General features: G+C 45.3%; 1 protein-coding gene across 1 annotated transcript in view; it reads left to right on the top strand.

Annotated features, from left to right (window-relative positions):
- LOC110485208 (potassium channel subfamily T member 2) overlaps positions 1-16,093 on the top strand; it is a 95,872-nt gene that overhangs the window by 15,972 nt on the left and 63,807 nt on the right. The window contains exons 2-6 of the mRNA XM_036941419.2: positions 6,075-6,154; positions 6,418-6,520; positions 10,548-10,604; positions 12,240-12,288; positions 12,578-12,637. Coding sequence (XP_036797314.1) covers positions 6,075-6,154; positions 6,418-6,520; positions 10,548-10,604; positions 12,240-12,288; positions 12,578-12,637 — 349 coding nt within the window. The remainder of the gene's footprint in view (positions 1-6,074; positions 6,155-6,417; positions 6,521-10,547; positions 10,605-12,239; positions 12,289-12,577; positions 12,638-16,093) is intronic.

The raw sequence follows: 16,093 nt of genomic DNA, 5'->3' as shown, positions 1-16,093 counted from the left end.
ACCATAGCCCCTGTGCCCAAGGAATCAAAGGTAACCTGCCTAAATGATTACCGCCCCGTAGCACTCACATTGGTAGCCATGAAGTGCTTTGAAAGGCTGGTCATGGCTCACATCAACAGCATCCTCCCGGATACCCTAGACCCACTCCAACTTGCATACTGCCCCAACAGATCCACAGATGACGCAATCTCAATCGCACTCAACACTGACCTTTCCCACCTGGACAAAAGAAACACCTATGTGATAATGCTGTTCATTGACTACAGCTCAGCGTTCAACAACATAGTGCCCACAAAGCTCATCACTAAGCTAAGGACCCTGAGACTTAACACCTCCCTCTGCAACTGGATCTTGGACTTCCTGACAGGCCGCCCCCAGGTGGTAAGGGTAGGCAACAACACGTCTGCCACGCTGTTCCTCAACACTGGGGCCCCTCAGGGGTGTGTACTTAGTCCCCTTCTGTACTCCCTGTTCACCCACGACTGCGTGGTCAAACACGACTCCAACACCATCATTAAGTTTGCTGACTACACAACAGTGGTAGGCCTGATCACCGACAATGATGAGACAGCCTATAGGGAGGAGGTCAGAGTACTGGCAATGTGGTGCCAGCCAGGGCAACAACCTCTCCCTCAATGTGAGCAAGACAAAGGAACTGATCGTGGACTACAGGAAAAGGCGGGCCGAACAGGCCCCCATTAACATTGACAGGGCGGTAGTGGATTGGGTCGAGAGTTTCAAGTTCCTTGGCGTCCACATCACCAACAAACTAACATGGTCCAAGCACACCAAAACAGTCGTGAAGAGAGCACGACAAAACCTTTTGCATGGGTCCTTAGATCCTCAAAAAGTTCTACCATAACGTGCTACAGAGGGCAGTCCGTACGGCCCAGTACATCACTGGCGCCAAGCTTCCTGCCATCCAGGACCTATTTAATAGGCGGTGTCAGAGGAAGGCCCATAAAATTGTCAGAGACTCCAGTCACCAAAGGTCATAGACTGTTTTCTCTGCTACGGCACGGCAAGTGGTACCGGAGCGCCAAGTCTAGGTCCAAAAGGCTCCTTAACATCTTCTACCCCGAAGCCATAAGACTGCTGAACAATTCATCAAATGGCCACCTGACTATTTACATTGACCCCCCCCACCCTCCATTTGTTTGTACACTGCTGCTACTCACTGTTTATTATCTATGCATAGTCACTTCACCCCTACCTACATGTACAAATTACCTCAGCTAACCTGACTCGATACCGGTACCAGCTGTATATAGCCTTGTTTTTGTTATGTTATTGTGTTACTTTTTACTGTTTTTTTTTTACTTTAGTTTATTTGGTAAATATTTTCTTAACTCTTTATTGAACTGCTCTGTTGGTTAAGGGCTCGTAAGTAAGCATTTCACGGTAAGGTCTACACTTGTTGTGTTTCGGTGCATGTGACTAATAAAGTTGAATTTGATTTGATTTGTATTGTATTAACTGCTGTATAAAGGTTGTGATGGGTCAGTAGTGCTGTGATGGGGATGGTCAGTGTCTCTCTGGTGCTCACTCAGGTCAGTGCTGTGATGGGGATGGTCAGTGTCTCTCTGGTGCTCACTCAGGTCAGTGCTGTGATGGGGATGGTCAGTGTCTCTCTGGTGCTCACTCAGGTCAGTGCTGTGATGGGGATGGTCAGTGTGAGGTCTGTTGTCTCTCCGGTGCTCACTCAGGTCAGTGCTGTGATGGGATGGTCAGTGTGAGGTCTGTTGTCTCTCTGGTGCTCACTCAGGTCAGTGCTGTGATGGGGACGGTCAGTGTGAGGTCTGTTGTCTCTCTGGTGCTCACTCAGGTCAGTGCTGTGATGGGGACGGTCAGTGTGAGGTCTGTTGTCTCTCTGGTGCTCACTCAGGTCAGTGCTGTGATGGGGATGGTCAGTGTGAGGTTTGTTGTCTCTCTGGTGCTCACTGAGGTCAGTGCTGTGATGGGGATGGTCAGTGTGAGGTCTGTTGTCTCTCTGGTGCTCACTCAGGTCAGTGCTGTGATGGGGATGGTCAGTGTGAGGTCTGTTGTCTCTCTGGTGCTCACTCAGGTCAGTGCTGTGATGGGATGGTCAGTGTGAGGTCTGTTGTCTCTCTGGTGCTCACTCAGGTCAGTGCTGTGATGGGGATGGTCAGTGTGAGGTCTGTTGTCTCTCTGGTGCTCACTCAGGTCAGTGCTGTGCCATTAGACACAGGGAGGGAAATTAGCAGGAGACCAAGATCTTAGAGATCTCCTTCTCTCTTTCTCTCTCTCTTGCTCTTTCTCTTTCTCTTTCTCTTTCTCTTTCTCTTTCTCTCTCTCTCTCTCTATTGTTCTGTCTTACATATCTCTCTCTCTTCTCTCCCTCCCTCACACTTTCTCTTATGCTCTCATAAATGCAAATTCAGAAATGCAAATGTCTTCCCTCAGGCCTAATTTTGCATGACTCACCATTAGATGAACCCTGGCCTTTTCTCTCTGTTGTCTTTTATCTAGCAGGGAACGTTTTTTTTGTATTTTGTTACTTTTTATTACCGTCAGGGAAGACCTGTGGTTTAAATCGCCATGGATCCTTTATTATAGAAAGGAAGAATTAGTTTGATAAATTACACTTGAACTGATAGTAAAAGCTTCAACCTGTTTGTTCTGTTTCCTCTGTTTTCCAACGGCTGTCTTCTCCAGGGCAGGTTAGTCTATCGCTTGTCACCTGGTGACTGTCACACCTCACACACCACCATTGTTTCACTCAGCGCTCAAAAACATTAAAGGCACAATCAGTGATTTCAATAGCCTGGGCCACTGTCTTTGGTAAGCTGAAGGATGGGTCACGGTTAATGTAAATGACACAATTCGTAGAGCTATGGATGCAACGACTTGATCCATGAGATCAACATCCTCATTTGATTGATTGTTAAAAATGATATTCCCCGTCTTAGTACAAGTGTCTGTTTTACCCACAATCCACGGTTGTATTACTTCATCCATTGTTTATCAATCATCACATTTTATCACTGCAACCATTTGTAAATCAACAGTTGTTACAACAGCTGTGTCAAGTTGTTCTAAGTTCTTTGCAGTAGGTTTTTGTCATTTTAGTCGGTAAACAATTATTTTTGTTGTTTAAAAATATGTTTCATTAATGACCATTGAACCACATTAAATCTTACAGATGGTGTATTTGAAGAACAAAATAATCAATCATCAAAAGTAATCAACCTTACCTCTGGTTCTATCTGACATGTTTCTTTGAATTCAAAGATTTAATCTACCAAAGCAATTATTTTGAGCAATTATCTACGCTTACATCATAATGAGTAAAGCTTTTTAGGAAATGTAGTCAGGTTACTGGTAGGAGCGATGTGTTATTGTGTGGTTTGTTCTTCTTTGGCTCTGAAATAATGTTCTTCGTGAGTTTTTAGTGTGTTTTTCTTGTTTCCCTACTTTAGATAACAATCACACTATAATCTATCCCACAGCTATATTTCCACTTTACTTCTTCTCTTCTGTGGCCCCCTCAAGTCTCAAAGCTGCCTCTTAGAAGCACATCAGGAGCAGAGTGACTTCTCAAATGATTTGTTCGTTGCTGTGGAAAGTTGCCATGGCTTCTTTCAGAGTTGGAGGGACTATAAAGAGACTCATAAATAGAGATATGGATGGTTGGTCGGCTGAAAGGGTGATCACCTTTAGTGTGTAGAGTAAGGAAATAACACTAGTGGGAAGAGGCAGGGGGATGGAATGAATAAGAGATGGGTAATTAACAGCAGACTGAAGGTAGGAGGAGGATGGGAGAGGGAAGATAGGAGGGGGATGGGAGAGGGAAGATAGGAGGGGGATGGGAGAGGGAAGATAGGAGGGGGATGGGAGAGGGAAGATAGGAGGGGGATGGGAGAGGGAAGATAGGAGGGGGATGGGAGAGGGAAGATAGGAGGGGGATGGGAGAGGGAAGATAGGAGAAGGAGGAGGATGGGAGAGGGAAGGTAGGAGGGGGATGGGAGAGGGAAAATAGGAGGAGGAGGGGGATGGGAGAGGGAAGGTAGAAGGAGGAGGGGGATGGGAGAGGGAAGGTAGAAGGAGGAGGGGGATGGGAGAGGGAAGATAGAAGGAGGAGGGGGATGGGAGAGGGAAGGTAGAAGGAGGAGGGGGATGGGAGAGGGAAGGTAGAAGGAGGAGGGGGATGGGAGAGGGAAGGTAGGAGGAAGAGCCTGATATCGTTTAGTTGTAAGTAAAACAGATTCATGTGTGGAAAACAGGGACAGGTGCCAGAAAGCAGAGCACTCACCATTTTTACTTTGTTTATCTAAATTTAATTTAGAGGCTGTTGCTGTACAGAAAGTTCCAGATTGTGCTTCATAGTACTGACTGTGTAGAGGACTGTTCCATTACAAGTGGAACATTTTCTAGAGCTAATGCTTTGATCTTATCAGTGCTAATGTAGGAATTAGTACGGACCCAGTTCAAATCCACTGCCACAATACCATACCATCTAAACCCCAGCCTGCCTAATGTACCATGGCTTTAGCTCTGTATCTAGTGATAATGAGGGTCATTCAATCATTTAAAGTGCGACACACACTGTTCCCAGATCTGCCGTATTCTTTAACTGTTATGACTCTGTTACCTATTTACATATATTGTGGTGTAGCGGGCAATGTGTACTATAAGGCCAGATGTTAATGAAGGGTAGAGCCTACAGTAAATATGTTATGGGACATGTGTGTTTCATGGTAATGGTTGTCTGCAGATAGGAGTAATCCATCTCTTTAGCCTCCCTACTGCCACTTTAATGGCAAGTGCATTGTGTAAAGTTTTCTCACTGCATTCGGTTGCAAATACGTATTTTACCCAATGGTGCATTTTACTCTCCTTGGTGTTTTTTTTAGCTTTTTACCCAGCATGTTCATGAATACAAAGAGTTGGCTGACAGATCTGCAGTGTGTGTGTGTGTGTGCAAACGCGCGTGTCTGAGAAAAATATTGACCGAAAGAAAGATGCTCCATCACCATAGCAACAAAGAGCAACGTTCCCTATGTGCTAAGAGTGTATGGTTGCTAACGGCGTGTGTGTGTGTGTGTGAGTGAGGGACCACTATGTGGGGTCCTGGTTTTCATCTACAGTATTAAAACCCTGTGAAGACCCCCACCAGTAAGGAGATTAGTTTGTGACCTTTCAGTTTCATCTGTGTACATGAGGCACAGCACCTGTGTGTGCTGGGCCTCTGTTTTCATCCTGTGTCTGGGCCATCCAGCGCTGCCTTCCTCTACGCCACTTTCTGTAGGATGAAAGAACAGAAGAAGTGGCCAATCTCTCATGAGGGGGTCTACCAGGAAATTAGATTTCTTGATGACAGTGTGTATGTGTGCGTGCATGCCGGATTACGTGCATGCGCAAATTTGTGTGTGTGTGTTCATATGCATGTATCCATGGAGTGCACTCACTACTCTTGTCTTTGTTTTGCATGTTATCCCATGTGACTGAGTTCCTTCCTGTATGTGTCCATATACCGATATAGGATCTTAATGGCATATATAGGTGTGCATTTCAGGCGTTGGCTGTGTGTGTACTATGTGGTCTGTCTGGCAGTAGGGACTGAGGGGTGGAGGGAGGAGAGAGCAGTAATTATGGACTCTTCATATTCAGCAGAACAGAGGGAAGTCATTTGTTGCTCTATATTTAATCAGCAGAGATAACGAGGCTGACTGTAGCTGCCATGGCAGGCTGACTGACTGGGGAAGACACACAGCGACATCATTTCCTCCTGTCTTTAATATAACCTAACCACACTGTTATTTATTTCCCAACGTATTGCTGCTGTTCCTATAACCATTATCACCTCTCTCTATGTCTCTCTCTCTCTTCACCTCTATTCTCTCACTCCACTCTCCTCTTTTCATTCTCGCTCTCTGTTGTCTCATTTCTTTCCTTTTATTTCCCCATATCTATCTACCTCTCCCTCAATCTCCACTACTCCCCCTCCCTTAACTTTGGTATTCACCTGTTACCCATCTTCCTCTTCACTGGTCATTCTCCATCCATCCCTCCCTCTCTCCATCCCTCCCTCTCTCCATCCCTCCCTCTCTCAGGGTGCAGGTAGAATTCTATGTGAATGAAAACACTTTCAAGGAGCGCCTCAAGCTGTTCTTCATCAAAAACCAAAGATCCAGTGAGTTGTCAATGTTCAGACATTGAGTTCCTACTTATTGTCCTATAGACTGGCTGTCATTACATAATCTTTTCAAATCTGTGTTTACACTGGCAGCCCAATTCTGATCTTTTACCCAAATATTGGCAAAAGATCTGATTGGAATTGGGCTGCCTGTGTAAACACAGCCATTGATTGGTGATAATGTATTATGTTTAATTGATTAATTCATTGACTTTATTGATTAAGTCCTTGACTTGCTGTGGTTGGTTTATGTGCTGCAGGTCTGAGGGTGAGGCTGTTCAACTTCTCTCTGAAAGTATTGAGCTGTCTCCTCTACATGGTCAGAGTCCTACTAGACGACCCACAGGAGGAGAGACAGGACTGGTGAGGAAGGGGGGGGGGTAAATAAGAGTTGCTTTAGTATTGGAGAGGGAGTAGGGGTATTGGTGGAGAGGGAGTAGGGAGTATTGGTGGAGAGGGAGTTAGGAGTATTGGTGGACATGGAATGAGGAGTATCAGTGGAGAGGTAGTGAGGAGTATCAGTGGAGAGGGAGTTAGGAGTATTGGTGGAGATGGAGTGGGTAGTATCGGTGGAGAGGGAGTTAGGAGTATTGGTGGAGATGGAGTGGGTAGTATCGGTGGAGAGGGAGTTAGGAGTATTGGTGGAGATGGAGTGGGTAGTATCGGTGGAGAGGGAGTTAGGAGTATTGGTGGAGATGGAGTGGGTAGTATCAGTGGAGAGGGAGTTAGGAGTATTGGTGGAGATGGAATGAGGAGTATCAGTGGAGAGGTAGTGAGGAGTATCAGTGGAGAGGGAGTTAGGAGTATTGGTGGAGATGGAATGAGGAGTATCAGTGGAGAGGTAGTGAGGAGTATCAGTGGAGAGGGAGTTAGGAGTATCAGTGGAGAGGGAGTTAGGAGTATCAGTGGAGAGGGAGTTAGGAGTATCAGTGGAGAGGGAGTTAGGAGTATCAGTGGAGAGGGAGTTAGGAGTATCAGTGGAGAGGTAGTGAGGAGTATCAGTGGAGAGGGAGTTAGGAGTATCAGTGGAGAGGTAGTGAGGAGTATCAGTGGAGAGGTAGTGAGGAGTATCAGTGGAGAGGGAGTGAGGAGTATCGGTGGAGAGGGAGTTAGGATTATTGGTGGAGATGGAGTGGGTAGTATCGGTGGAGAGGGAGTGAGGACTATTGGTGGAGAGGTAGTGAGGAGTATCAGTGGAGAGGGGGTGAGGGGTGAGGAGTATCAGTGGAGAGGTAGTGAGGAGTATCAGTGGAGAGGTAGTGAGGAGTATCAGTGGAGAGGGGGTGAGGGGTGAGGAGTATCAGTGGAGAGGTAGTGAGGAGTATTGGTGGAGAGGGAGTGAGGAGTATTGGTGGAGAGGGAGTGAGGAGTATTGGTGGAGAGGGAGTGAGGAGTATTGGTGGAGAGGACATGAGGAGTATTGGTGGAGAGGGAGTGAGGAGTATTGGTGGAGAGTGGTCAGTCAGTACTTACTATGGAGCAAGAGGGATAGGTAAAGACGAGATGTAAAGGTTAGGTTTAAGGTAGTTTCGCTTGGCCAGGGGCTGGGAGATAGAGACCAGATGTAGGGAAGGACAGTGGAAAGGGAAAGAGTAGGGGATAGAGAAATGGGTAATGTTGAGAGCACCGACATTACAATTCTGGAGGAAACAGAGAGAGAAATTTGAGGTCATATAGGATGGGGTAGAGGAACACAGGAAGCTAAAACTCTTTGAATGTCCAAACATGACACGTTTCAGTCCTCTTGTTATGCATGTTTCCCCCTGTAGTCTGGACTGTTCCAAACATGACACGTTTCAGTCCTCTTGTTATGCATGTTCCCCCTGTAGTCTGGACTGTTCCAAACATGACACGTTTCAGTCCTCTTGTTATGCATGTTTCCCCCTGTAGTCTGGACTGTTCCAAACATGACACGTTTCAGTCCTCTTGTTATGCATGTTTCCCCCTGTAGTCTGGACTGTTCCAAACATGACACGTTTCAGTCCTCTTGTTATGCATGTTTCCCCCTGTAGTCTGGACTGTTCCAAACATGACACGTTTCAGTCCTCTTGTTATGCATGTTCCCCCTGTAGTCTGGACTGTTCCAAACATGACACGTTTCAGTCCTCTTGTTATGCATGTTTCCCCCTGTAGTCTGGACTGTTCCAAACATGACACGTTTCAGTCCTCTTGTTATGCATGTTTCCCCCTGTAGTCTGGACTGTTCCAAACATGACATGTTTCAGTCCTCTTGTTATGCATGTTTCCCCTTGTAGTCTGGACTGTTCCAAACATGACACGTTTCAGTCCTCTTGTTATGCATGTTTCCCCCTGTAGTCTGGACTGTTCCAAACATGACACGTTTCAGTCCTCTTGTTATGCCTGTTTCCCCCTGTAGTCTGGACTGTTCCAAACATGACACGTTTCAGTCCTCTTGTTGTGCATGTTTCCCCCTGTAGTCTGGACTGTTCCAAACATGACACGTTTCAGTCCTCTTGTTATGCATGTTTCCCCCTGTAGTCTGGACTGTTCCAAACATGACACGTTTCAGTCCTCTTGTTGTGCATGTTTCCCCCTGTAGTCTGGACTGTTCCAAACATGACACGTTTCAGTCCTCTTGTTATGCCTGTTTCCCCCTGTAGTCTGGACTGTTCCAAACATGACACGTTTCAGTCCTCTTGTTATGCATGTTTCCCCCTGTAGTCTGGACTGTTCCAAACATGACACGTTTCAGTCCTCTTGTTATGCCTGTTTCCCCCTGTAGTCTGGACTGTTCCAAACATGACACGTTTCAGTCCTCTTGTTATGCATGTTTCCCCCTGTAGTCTGGACTGTTCCAAACATGACACGTTTCATTCCTCTTGTTATGCATGTTTCCCCCTGTAGTCTGGACTGTTCCAAACATGACACGTTTCAGTCCTCTTGTTATGCATGTTTCCCCCTGTAGTCTGGACTGTTCCAAACATGACACGTTTCAGTCCTCTTGTTATGCATGTTTCCCCCTGTAGTCTGGACTGTTCCAAACATGACACGTTTCATTCCTCTTGTTATGCATGTTTCCCCCTGTAGTCTGGACTGTTCCAAACATGACACGTTTCAGTCCTCTTGTTATGCATGTTTCCCCCTGTAGTCTGGACTGTTCCAAACATGACACGTTTCAGTCCTCTTGTTATGCATGTTTCCCCCTGTAGTCTGGACTGTTCCAAACATGACACGTTTCAGTCCTCTTGTTATGCCTGTTTCCCCCTGTAGTCTGGACTGTTCCAAACATGACACGTTTCAGTCCTCTTGTTATGCCTGTTTCCCCCTGTAGTCTGGACTGTTCCAAACATGACACGTTTCAGTCCTCTTGTTATGCATGTTTCCCCCTGTAGTCTGGACTGTTCCAAACATGACACGTTTCAGTCCTCTTGTTATGCATGTTTCCCCCTGTAGTCTGGACTGTTCCAAACATGACACGTTTCAGTCCTCTTGTTATGCCTGTTTCCCCCTGTAGTCTGGACTGTTCCAAACATGACACGTTTCAGTCCTCTTGTTGTGCATGTTTCCCCCTGTAGTCTGGACTGTTCCAAACATGACACGTTTCAGTCCTCTTGTTATGCCTGTTTCCCCCTGTAGTCTGGACTGTTCCAAACATGACACGTTTCAGTCCTCTTGTTATGCCTGTTTCCCCCTGTAGTCTGGACTGTTCCAAACATGACACGTTTCAGTCCTCTTGTTATGCATGTTTCCCCCTGTAGTCTGGACTGTTCCAAACATGACACGTTTCAGTCCTCTTGTTATGCATGTTTCCCCCTGTAGTCTGGACTGTTCCAAACATGACACGTTTCAGTCCTCTTGTTATGCATGTTTCCCCCTGTAGTCTGGACTGTTCCAAACATGACACGTTTCAGTCCTCTTGTTATGCATGTTTCCCCCTGTAGTCTGGACTGTTCCAAACATGACACGTTTCAGTCCTCTTGTTATGCATGTTTCCCCCTGTAGTCTGGACTGTTCCAAACATGACACGTTTCAGTCCTCTTGTTATGCATGTTTCCCCCTGTAGTCTGGACTGTTCCAAACATGACACGTTTCAGTCCTCTTGTTATGCATGTTTCCCCCTGTAGTCTGGACTGTTCCAAACATGACACGTTTCAGTCCTCTTGTTGTGCATGTTTCCCCCTGTAGTCTGGACTATTCCAAACATGACACGTTTCAGTCCTCTTGTTGTGCATGTTTCCCCCTGTAGTCTGGACTGTTCCAAACATGACACGTTTCAGTCCTCTTGTTATGCCTGTTTCCCCCTGTAGTCTGGACTGTTCCAAACATGACACGTTTCAGTCCTCTTGTTGTGCATGTTTCCCCCTGTAGTCTGGACTGTTCCAAACATGACACGTTTCAGTCCTCTTGTTGTGCATGTTTCCCCCTGTAGTCTGGACTGTTCCAAACAGAATGCATCGGTCCACCCCAGCAGGACCCAGTTTGACTGGTAAGTTTACATGTTTATGTCCCATTCATCTTTAATGAGGAGCCAAGACTGGTCTGAGAGTCTAATACAGAGAGAGAGATGTTCATCTTGTGTCCACCACAGAGCACTGTAATGAGACCATGTACAACAGACAGTTAATGATACTGTGAGTAATAGAGAGGTTGGAGATGTAGACATGGTACATTATGCAGGTTGACGTTTATTGCCATGACTCTTGCCCTGGAGGCAGAAATGAGCGATTTCCGCTAGAAGGGTCAACTGCATAGAAAAAATTGGCTATATCCTAAAAATGTATGAAAACAAAAATGTGCTTTTTGGTCTTAATATAAAGTTATGGTTAGGCATTAGGGTTAGCAGTGTGGTTAAGTTTAGAGTTAGGTTTTTATGACTTTGTGGCTGTGCCAGCTAGTGACCATTCTGCCTCCAGGGCAAGATTCATGACAATAAATGCCAACCTGCAAACATTACATTATTGCAGTAGCACATTAGTTTGTCAAAATGTTGCCTGTATGGATTTCATGCCAACATAATATGTACTGTATGTAGTATCCATATAACCTAATTAGCAGCTGCTGTCTGTAAACCAGTCAAAGACTGATACAGGAAATGTCTTGGGGCTGCTGTGAGTGTGTGCACTAGACCAGAGCCTGAAGGCTAAGTAAACAGAAACTATTTGAATTAGTAGTCTTGGGACTGATAATTTGCACTTAAAAGTGAACTTAGTTTGCACTCATCCAAAATGTCCTTACTAGGACTGGAATGTCCAGTGGTGTGGACTGAGATTCAAAGGCACGAGTGAGTGAGTGAGTGAGTGAGTGAGTGAGTGAGTGAGTGAGAGAGTGAGAGAGTGAGAGAGTGAGAGAGTGAGAGAGTGAGTGAGTGAGTGAGTGAGTGAGTGAGTGAGTGAGTGAGTGAGTGAGTGAGTGAGTGAGTGAGTGAGTGAGTGAGTGAGTGAGTGAGTGAGTGAGTGAGTGAGTGAGTGAGTGAGTGAGTGAGTGAGTGAGTGAGTGAGTGAGTGAGTGAGTGAGTGAGTGAGTGAGTGAGTGAGTGAGTGAGTGAGTGAGTGAGTGAGCGAGTGAGTGAGCGAGTGAGCGAGTATGTCCCAGATGTGACTGGTTCCTTGGGCTCTGCCTCCAGTCCTGCTCAGGGACATATTTATTTAATTGGCGGCTGGTGACACTGTGTAAACTCTGGCTATAAATGAATAAGGAGTATGACAGAGTGTGCTTAATAAAGACTTTGACTGGCCGTTGCTCTTTGGCTGACACACACTCCAGGCAGCAGACTCAGAAGGCAGCAATGATAAGCCCGAGAGGCCTCTGGATAGAGCCTCTTTCTCACAACAAAGCTGTAAATCTGCATTCATGTTATCTGCGAACATTGATTGTGATGCTTTTTCACAGAGGAAGTCTAATGGCAGCGGTAGTTCAGAACCACTCGCTTGTGAACAACATAATTACAAGAGGCGTTATGTCGTTGGATTGATCATATTTGAAAGGGAGTCCTTTTAATATTTACCCCTGTTACATCTCCTTTTTCTTTTCTTCTCCCTCTTCCTTTCCTTTTTCCTCTCACTCCTTTCCTCTCCTCCCTCTGTGTCATGTATGATGTGCTCTCTTTGTTCTGTGTCTGCAGGTCTCTTATCATCTGGGTGAATAGGCCTCTGCCTCTGTGGGCTCTACAGGTCAGACACAATGTTGAACTGTCATATTAACAAGGCTGTCTACACACATGGACGCACACACACACAGACATGCGAGCACACACACACACACAGACACACACACACACACACACTCTCTCTCTCTGGTTTATTGCTTCACTTTAACTTCTTATTGATGGAGTTCAATCATCAAAATGATGATTCCACCCACTCTCTGTCTCTCTCACTCTCTATTGCTGTTACTACTCCAATCTTTCTCTCTCTCTTTCTCTCTCTCTCTCTCTCTCTCTCTCCTTTCATCTCTCTCCAGGTGCTTGTAGCTTTCATCAGCTTTTTCGAGACCATGTTGCTTGTGTACCTCAGCTACAAGGTGAGTACACTGTAAATCTGTTCCCTGTAAATGTACAGAATTATACTGGAACCAGAGTTGCCAACTTAATACTGTAATTCTGCTGTACTATATTTCACAGTACTATTTCCCTTACTGTAAAACAGATTACAGCATCCCAAAATTACAGTATTGCGCTGGTAACTTTGGTGCCAGGTCATTGCTGTAAATTTACAGTGAAATTCTCACTGAAATCTAAATGTAAGAAAAACTATTAATTTGTATTTAAAATAAATATATTTAAATTGGTAACAATATTAACAACAAATTACACAAAATAATTGACTATAGAAGTAACAACAATTAACAGTGAAACACACAACGGGACAGTATGTACAGTAGAGCATCCAGGAGAGAGAAGTCAGCGCAGAATCAGGTGTTCATCATGGGGCTCCGTAACAATCCTGCTCAGTTCTGATTTGTCAGCTCTTCTCACCCTTAGGACAAGCATAGAACAATACATAATAGAATGAGAGACAGAGAGCACCAGGGATGTTACCCTGAGGGTTAAAAGATAGATGACATAGGGCATATCAAGCTGGTGTTGTGTGTGCGTGTACTTACCTCACTAGAGGTCATTCAAACTAAGAGCCCAGTGAACCCAATCACACAGGGTTGTGACATCTGAGAACACTGTGTCCCTGTGTTGTTGCTGTTCATGCTCTCCCCATTGAGTAGCCTGTATCAAGGTGACATCTAGATGGCTACCAATATGAGTTATTTATTGTGTAGGCTGCTATCCCATTTGAAATATAATCCTGGGATGGAAGAAATTGGCCACTTTACTAGCTACCGCCGGCAACACTGTGTTACAGCTGCTCAGTAGCAAGCACCTTAGGTCGCAAACACCTCGATACAATACAGGTGCAGTGCTCATTCCAATCCGCTTTGGTGGCTCCCGACTGGTGTAACAGCCCACGACGTGGTTTATGTGTCAAATTCAGCCTGTCAATCAGGAAAAATAAACGTTGCGAAGGTAATAATATGGGTAATATCTTTTGAACTGCTAGAAACAAACCATTATCTCTGTAGTAGAGGTGAAAACATAACAGTCACTAATCTGTGCTCAGTTTATCCTCTATGGCACTCAGAGGCTGCGGTGTACCTAAAAGCCTATAATCACAACAGTTATCATCTGGGTTGTGTCAACTTGAGCTAGCTAACTAGCTGGCTGGATAGATAGATAGATAGATAGATAGCAAACGTTAGCCAGCTAGCTAGCTAGGTTAGCTAAGAATAATTGCATTAATTCAACGTTGGCTAGCAATAAAAATACTTATAAACAAGTCAAGGTACCTACCCAGAAGCTGCTGAAAATATTCTTCCACTTCACAGCCGCTTCAAGAAGATATTTACTAAAATAGTAATGTGTCTCACCCGACAGGTGAAGAAACTGAAACTGATAATTTGAATCTACAGTAGGTGTAACGGCTGTGAAACGGCTAGCTAGTTAGCGGTGGTGCGCGCTAAATAGCGTTTCAATCGGTGACGTCACTTGCTCTGAGACCTTGAAGTAGTGGTTCCCCTTGCTCTGCAAGGGCCGCGGCTTTTGTGGAGCGATGGGTAATGATGCTTCGTGGGTGACTGTTGTTGATATGTGCAGAGGGTCCCTGGTTCGCGCCTGGGTATGGGCGAGGGTACGGTCTAAAGTTATACTGTTACGTAGGCATAAGCTATTAGTGTAAAAAAAATACAATATGTTAAGAGTAATTTTTACAGGAAGCTTCCAATTACAGTCAATAACAGTATTTTTGACCTGTTCACCGGATGTTCTACCTTGTCCCGGACCTGCTGTTTTCGACTCTCTCTCTACCGCACCTGCTGTCTCTAACTCTGAATGATCGGCTATGAAAAGCCAACTGACATTCACACCTGAGGTGCTGATCTGTTGCACCCTCTACAACTACTGTGACTATTATTATTTGACCCTGCTGGTCATCTATGAACATTTTAACATCTTGACCATGTACTGTTATAATCTCCACCCGGCACAGCCAGAAGAGGACTGGCCACCCCTCATAGCCTGGTTCCTCTCTAGGTTTCTTCCCTAGTCACCATGCTTCTACATCTGCATTTCTTGCTGTTTGGGGTTTTAGACTAGGTTTCTGTATAGCACTTTGTGACATCGGCTGATGTAAAAAGGGCTTTATAAATAAACTTTATTGATTTATTCTTTTTCAGCATTTTACCATAATGCAGTGCTATCTACAGCATTAATGCTGTAAAACACATGTCCTGTATTTTACTGGGAGTTCTACAGTGTTTTAGTGTTGGGATTACAGAAACTGAGTCCCTTCACAGACACTGCTGGAGATGGATAGCTATTTTGGTGCCCCACAAAACAACAAGCCTCAGTCTGTGTATGTCTATGTAGATACATGTGACATGTCCTGGGGGAATGTACTTTACATCTCATCATTTGATCCTCTGATATACAGTCTAGATTAAGCATATATCTGAGCAGGGCCGTCTCCAGGCATAAGTGGCCCCCGGTACCCACATTTGTTTTTGGGGGGGTGGGACTCAGTCGAGGTCTCAAATTACTGTTGAGAGTTAGAATAGTAGAATAACCAAGGTTCAATTTCGAAATGTGGTTGTGCATCAGCAGTTTTTCTATTGTTATGTCAGTCACTGACTGTCACTCAATTAGCCATGTCAGCTAACGATTGTTAGACTGGTTAAAAAGTCTAGCCAGCTATCTAAACTTGTAGTAGGCATAATCATGGCCGAATACCGACCAAGCACGCAGGGAATGTGCCCAGTGGCCCTGACCTCCAAGAGGCCCCCATTGATTTTGTTCACTTTCACTCAGATATCATTAACATGTGTAGAATTGCATGAAATGTGTTGAACTTGGTTAAACTTCTCTCCACTCCATGGCAAAATATGTAGAATTGGGGGGGGGGGGGGGATCCAAATCGCGCTTAGGACCCCCAAAAGGCTCAGGCCGACAATGTATTTTTAGGGCTCTCCCTATTGAATGATGCATGAGAGTGCATCATTCAAAGAGAGGCAGCGTGTGATCTGATCCCCCATGGAGGGTTACCCAGCATCCCTGCTCTTTGATGTACGTAGCAAACTAGCGGTGTGTCTATTGGTCTGTGGAGCTGTCACACCATGGCTCACACTGCCTAGCCTGCTACAGTGTCAGTCAGGGGGCAAGGAGGGGGTGGAGGTTTTAATGCTTAAACCTCATCGATAACTCTGTGGACATACACAAGGCCTGGCTCTGGCTGTCCACCCACACAAACCAGGTCTCTGGTTAGCTATAAGGAAGCTGTGGCTGAACACATAAAAAAGCGACATGATATTTGACATCTTAATTGTACAAGAAGCTTACAGACTGAAACCTGAGTAATGCCTCCTTTTTAAGTGGAAGTGAACAGGTAGAAAAGGAGGGTCACCCTTGTCCATGTCCGTGTTCAACAGGGTAAACGT

The sequence above is a fragment of the Oncorhynchus mykiss genome, chromosome 13 (genome assembly GCF_057628025.1).
Source record: "Oncorhynchus mykiss isolate SJ-2025 chromosome 13, ASM5762802v1, whole genome shotgun sequence".
Lineage (NCBI taxonomy): Eukaryota > Metazoa > Chordata > Actinopteri > Salmoniformes > Salmonidae > Oncorhynchus > Oncorhynchus mykiss.
The sequence above is the reverse complement of the archived record's forward strand: the minus strand, read 5'-3'. Positions and strand labels throughout refer to the sequence as shown.